The sequence below is a fragment of the Rhincodon typus genome, unplaced genomic scaffold (assembly GCF_021869965.1).
Source record: "Rhincodon typus isolate 14 unplaced genomic scaffold, sRhiTyp1.1 hic_rhity00007414, whole genome shotgun sequence".
Classification (NCBI taxonomy): domain Eukaryota; kingdom Metazoa; phylum Chordata; class Chondrichthyes; order Orectolobiformes; family Rhincodontidae; genus Rhincodon; species Rhincodon typus.
The window spans coordinates 2,504-9,308 of record NW_025973052.1 but is presented as its reverse complement, the minus strand read 5'-3'; the positions used below and the strand labels follow the sequence as shown (position 1 = coordinate 9,308).

Sequence of the window (6,805 nt, the reverse complement as noted above, 5' to 3'; positions counted from 1 at the left end):
TCCTCCAGCTCCACACTGTGTTATCTCTGACTCCAGCATTGGCAGCTCTTACTGTCTCCGCCAATAACACCATGACTGGTTTCATTAGTGGATAGAATTTAGGGCCACTGACTCCCCCTACAGGCATCAGCACAGGCTGATTGCATGGTTCTATTTCTTCATTGAACCAGCTTCCAGATATTGAACACTTACTGCCTTTTGGATGCCATCGTACTGCGTTCAAAGCAGCTCCACAGTAATGGAAGAGAAACTCATGTTCCGAGCACTGTACATCCCCCTTCAACAGCGGCATCAGGTCTCGTCCATCTATTACCCTGGCAAGGTACAAATAACACAGCATTTCAATACAGAAAATGAAATCATTCCTTATCCACTTAAATCACATCACTTTTACGGAAGCAGAGTGTCAGTAATTATGATCTGTTTCCACAGTAAACGCAAGAGAAGTTTATAGCTGTTCAGAATGCATAAAGTCCCCAGAAATATGTATCATGCCCTCTGCTAAGGTTATTTTCAAATGCCTGGGCACATATCCATGTAAATCTTCACCCTCCTCTTCCCAAATACTTTCAAGCCAATTCTTTTGACAATTCTCCTTACAAATTGAACCAAAAAGCTACAATGCATTGTAACTGAATTCCTTTTTTATTATTAGGGGAAATTCAATCCAAAAGACAATCATTTTAAAATGGAATAATCATAAGCATACAAATTCTTAAAGGGCATGACGTGATCATTGGGGGATGAATGTTTCCCTGGACTTGGGAGGGAGATTGAGAACCCGGGGCACAGTCTCAGAATAAGCTGTCAGAACTGTGATAAGGAGGAATTTCTTCACTCAGAGAGCAGTAAATCTTTACAATTCTCTACCTCAGAGGGCTGTGGAGACTCAGCCATTGAGTATATTCAAGACAGAGATCAATCACTTTCTCCATGTTAAAGATATAAACACACAGGGGAATAGTGCAGCCAAGTGGCAGTGGGATGGAAGATCAGGGAATGGTCTAGTTGAATGCTAGAGCACACTCGAAGGACCAAATAGTCTTCTCTTGCCCTATTTCCTCTATTCCTTTGTTAAAACATGACTATACATCAAGAGCTCCATTGCAAAGCACCAATGCTAATTGTTTTGTGTTAGCCTCCAGGAAGGCAACTGCAATCCTGCTCTGGGTAGGCAATGGCATAGTGGTATTGTTACCAGGCTTTTAATCCAGAGACCTGGGTAATGTTCGATTGGATCTGAGTTCAAATCCTGCTATGGCCAATGGTAGAATTTGAATTGAATAAAAAAGAAATGGGGAATTAAGGGTCTAAATGAAACCGTTGTTGATTGTCAGTAAAACCAATTTGGTTCACTAATGTCCTTTGAGGAAGGTGACTGCTATCCTTACTCAATATGGCCTACATGTGCCACCACAACTCTGGGAATTTAGAGATGAGCAATAAATGTTTAACCATCCTCACCCACATCCACTGAATTAATTTCTTTTAAAAAATTTTGCCTGAGGCATTTGGACCTTTCCTGCAATACAGGCTGAGCAGTTGCAAATCTCAAACTTCAACGCTACCAAGAACTATGCCAGTGAGAGTTACTGTATAACAAGTTAGCATGATACACCTGTTAGAAACTTAGTGTCATAGAGAAGTACAACACAGAAACAGTCCCTTGGTCCAACTCGTCCATGCCGACCAAAAACCCTAAATTAATCTAGTCCCATATGCCAGCATTTGACCAATATCCCTCTAAACTCTTCCTATCCATGTACCCATCCAGATGCCTTTTAAATGTTATAATTGTACCAGCCTCCTCCACTTCCTCTGGCAGCTCATTCCATACACGAACCACCCTATGCATGAAAAGGTTGTCACTTACATCCTTTTTAAATCTCTCCCCCTCACCTTAAACCTATGTCCTCTAGTTTTAGATTCCCCTACCCTGGTCACTTTTCATGTCATCAAAGGGATTTCAGAATTGAAAAGTTGATAAGTGTGACCGTGACCAAGAAAGCTAGGTCTTCTAAGTGGTAGAACACACAATTGTAATAACAGTCTCATGCATTCAACATTCTTTACCTATCCTGTGGCAGTGACGCACCAGCTAAGCTGACAACAGTTGGATAAATGTCCATAAGGCTGGTAGGTTCATCAATTTTCTTGTTGGAAGGCAATAGCCCTGGCCACTTGAATATCCCAGGAACACGGATACCCCCTTCCCAACCAGCAAATCCCTTTTTACCTACAAAACAGAAAAAAAGCACCACAATAAGGATGTATTAATCTGCTTATCATTGATCAGAGTAATTACATTTTTTTCTGCTAGGGTTATAGAAATGTGCAGCATGGAAACAGACCCTTCCATCCAACTCGCCCAATGCCAACCAGATATCCTAAATTAATCTAGTCCCGTTTACCAGCATTTGGCCCATATCCCTCTAAACCCTTCCTATTCATGCACTCATCCAGATGTCTTTTAGATGTTGCAATTGTACCAGATTCTACCACTTTCTCTGGCAGCTCATTCGTATACACACACCACTCTCTGCATGAAAAAGTTACCCGTCTGGTCCCTTTTTTAGCTTTCCCCTCTCACCTTAAACCTATGCCTCTACATTTGGATCCCGCACCCCCCCTACCCTGGGAAAAAGACCTTGGCTATTCACCCTATCCATTCCCCTCATGATTTTATAAACCTCGATAAGGTCACCCTTCAACCTCTGACAGTCCAGGGAAAATAGCCCCAGCCAATTCAACCTCTCCCTGCAGCTCAAACCCTCCAGCCCCGGCAACATCCTTGGAAATATTTTCTGAACCCTCTCAAGTTTCACAACATCCTTCCTATAGCAGGGAGACCAGAATTGAATGCAGTATTCCAAAAGTGGCCTAACCAATATCCTGTATAGCCACAACATGACCTCCTAACTGATACTCAATGCACTGACCAATAAAGGCAAGTATAGCAAACCTGCTTTCCTTCTCCTTTATTTTGAGGCAGTAAATACTAACAAGATACATGTACACAAGTTCTCCTGTATTTGCCCACGTGAGAAATTTGGACCTGAAGATTTCTGAATCAGGATGACAATATACTATGAAACCATCCAATCCAGCCATCAATGCACATACAGTTTGAAGATACACCCACAGTGCTGCTGAGTCAAGCACTCTCAAATTTTATCACCAAGTTGATGAAATAGTGATAGATTTCAAAGTCGGGATCTTATATTACTGGGAGGGGAACATTTGGACTTATTCTCAGGTCTTGCAGCAGCTTTGCAGAGTGAAACAGAACTAACATTTCACTTCAGTTCTCAGAAAGTCATACTTGACTCAAAACATTGGGCTGAATCAGACGATTTTGTTTCGGCCAAACATCAGTTTGAAGCAAATTTTTTGCAGGGTTTCTCACTGCGCGGCCTAAGCAAGATTTCATGCCACATCTTACCAAACCCACTCAAATAATTACCTACACCGCCCTACAATGTTCCCCTCACACAATTCAGGCCCCATTTTCCCATGCACTGGATATCCAGCAACAGACCAGCATCCTCGGCCCACGCCATCTTCAAAAGGCCGCTGTGCCCTTGGACGAACACTGATGTCCCAAAGCTGCCCTGCTCAATGGAGGTCATTCTATCAGAATATGTTGGAAAATGGTGTCATGATTCTCCATCAGGGACCTAGAGGTCCTGGTGAACAGATTGGTACAGACAAGAGTATCCTCTTCCCCCTCACACTCACTCTCTTTCTCTGCCAATGAACCCAACTCCACCAGGTTTCATGCTCTGTCACTCTCAGTGTAACCTGTAACATCTTCCCTCTCTCGCTGTCAAACACCCACCTTTCCACACCACTAACCCATCACAGACTCTGTGCTGATTACGCCTGCCCTCCTTCGAAATATCTCGCAAACTTTCAGCCACCTTCACCAGCACTAACAGCCATGGCACCCACTCTCCTCTCACTCAATCCTTCCCTTTAGTTCACTCCAGGAGAAGGTGGGTGATCAGGTGCCCAGCATTAGGCTCCTCACCTATTTGGACGGGCGAAGCCTGTCCTCGCAGGAGAAGACTGGGAGCGCTCCTGTAGGGGACCCCATAACATCCATGCCCCACCAACAGAGTAAATCTTGCTCTTCATTTCACTGCAACTTTCACATTAACACCCTGTTACTGTTATTCACTGCACACCACCAGCAACCAGTGACCATGATGCCGTCTTTCTCTTGTATCTTGCAGATACCAGCAAGATGTCCATGACCTTGCCATGGAAACAGCCATCTCTGCCTGTAGCCACTTCCTCCACTTTCCAGGGTGAGAGTACTGAGGCCTCATTGGAAGCATTTGCAAGGCTGCCTCCTACACCTCCCCCTCACCAAACAGCCTAGATACTGGTGGGGGGGAGAAGATGGTTGGGGGAGGGGAAAATCAGACATGAGAACTTTGGCAATACAATCTGATGAGCACCTCACTGCGACAGTTCCGTAGCTGACGGAGGACAGAATGGCCCACTGCCACTCGCTCTGCCAGAGACCAGGCCCCTGCTCAGCCCCAGGCAGGAGACGACCTGGTTAAGTGGTAGTTGGGTGCCAAACAGTTGACGCATTGGATGGTGTCATGCTTCTCAAGTGTTGTTGGAGCCACATTCATCCAGGCAAGTCCTGCTATTTGTGGGCTTAAGGTGGGAGGGGGGGATAGGTGGGAGGAAGAACAGGTTAGGGAGGCGGGGACGAACTGGACTGGTTTTGGGATGCGGTAGGGGGAGGGGAGATTTTGAAGCCCCTCCCACCTCAAGCTGCACCCCCATCTCCTACCTACTAACCTCATCCCGCCCCCTTGACCTGTCCGTCCTCCCTGGACTGACCTATCCCCTCCCTAACTCCCCACCTACACTCACCTTTACTGGCTCCATCCCCGCCTCTTCGACCTGTCTGTTTCCTCTCCACCTATCCTCTCTTCTATCCGCCTCCCACTCTCCCCCTATTTATTTCAGAAACCCCTTCCCCTCCCCCATTTCTGATGAAGGGTCTAGGCCTGAAACGTCAGCCTTTCTGCTCCTATGATGCTGCTTGGCCTGCTGTGTTCATCCAGCTCTGCACCTTGTTGTCTCAGATTCTCCAGCATCTGCAGTTCCTACTATCTTTGGAATATTGAGTTCAGTTCTGGTCACCTCACTACCAGAAGGACGTGGAGGCTTTGGAGAGGATACAGAAAACGGTTTACCAGGATGTTGCCTGGTTTGGAGGGTATTAGCTATGAGGAGAGATAGGTTTGTTTTCATTTGAACACTGGAGGATGAGGGGGCAACCTGATAAAAAGTTTCCAAAATGATGAAAGGCATGGAGAGAATGGACAGTTGAAGTCTTTTTCTCCACCCGGGTAGGAATGTCAATTACTCAGGGGCACAGGTTTAAGGTAAAAGGGGGTAGGTTAAAGGAGATGTGAGAGGTGAGTTTTTTTTACGCAGAGGGTAGTAAGTGCCTGGAATGCATTGCCATAAGAGGTGATGGAGGCAGATACAATAGCAATGTTTAAGAGACATCTTGACAGATACAAAAGTAAACAGGGAATAGAGAGATATGGACCACATAGAGGCAAAAGATTTTTAGTTTAGAAAGGCATCATGTGTCAGCGCAGTCTTGGTGGGCCAAACGGTCTGCTCCAGTGCCATTTTTTCTATTTCATTCTCCCAGTTTCTTCACCTCTGTTGCATCTGTTCTGATGCTAACTTCAATAAGAGGGCATCTGAAATGTCCACCTTCATCCTCAACCAAGGGTTCCTCAGCACTGAAGTTGTCTGGGCCCTCAGACGGATCTGAACCATCTTCCGCACTTCTGCCTTCTCTTCCCTCCCACAATAGCGATCGGGTTCCCCTTATCCTGACCTACTATCCCACCAGCATCCACAACCAGAGGATCATTAGCTGCCATTTCTGCCACCCCCAGTGAGATGCCACCACCAGACACATATTCCCTTCCCCTCCCACGTCGGCGTTCCACTGGGACCGTTCCCTCCATGACACCCTGATCTAGTCCTCCTTCACTCCCAACACCACACCTCCACAGCACCTTCCCCTGCAACCACCAAAGGTGTAACACTTGTCCATTTACTTCTTCCCTCCTCTGTATCCAAGCGCCCAAACACACCTTCCAGGTGAAGCAGCGCTTTACCTGCACCTCACTCAATCCAGTCTACTACATTCGCTGCTTAGAATGTGATCTCCTCTACATTGGGTAAACAAAGTGTAGACTGGGTGACCATTTCGCAGAACACCTACATTCTTTCCGCAAAAAAAGAGCACAAGCTTCCAGTTGCCTGCTACTTCAACACATTCCCTGGTCAACATCTCCGTCTCTTGCTGCAGTGCTCCAGCTAAGTTTAGCACAAGCTGGAACAACAGCACCTTACTTTCTGCTTGGGGACCCTGCAGCCTTCTGGACTTGATATTGAGTTCAACAATTTTAGAGCTTGAGCACCTTTACGCATGTCCTTTTCCCAAACCCCAACACACACTGGGCCTTGTTATCATATAGGCTGCTACCACACACAACCCATTGTTAGCCATTCTTAGTTTTTATTACCCCAGGCTGATAGGTATCCACTCCTTTGTCTGTCCAACTGTTTTTCTCTCTCTTTGGGTTGTATTTCCACCTATCGTTTACTCCTGCCCCCTATCTTCTGTACAAACACATCCTTTTCCTAGCTCAGAGATAGTAAGAACTGCCGATGCTGGAGTCTGAGATAACACAGTGTGGAGCTGGAGGAACACAGCAGGCCAGGCAGCATCAGAGGAGCAGGAAAACTGACA

The 6,805-nt window shown here is 46.0% G+C and overlaps 1 protein-coding gene across 1 annotated transcript in view; it reads right to left on the bottom strand.

Annotated features, from left to right (window-relative positions):
* Positions 1-192: 192 nt before the first annotated feature.
* LOC109920146 (arylsulfatase F-like) overlaps positions 193-6,805 on the bottom strand; it is a gene marked incomplete at both ends in the record, with an annotated part of 7,142 nt that continues 529 nt past the window's right edge. Inside the window, 2 exons of the mRNA XM_048594249.1 lie at positions 193-314; positions 2,074-2,236. Of these exons, the coding sequence (XP_048450206.1) occupies positions 193-314; positions 2,074-2,236 (285 nt within the window). The remainder of the gene's footprint in view (positions 315-2,073; positions 2,237-6,805) is intronic.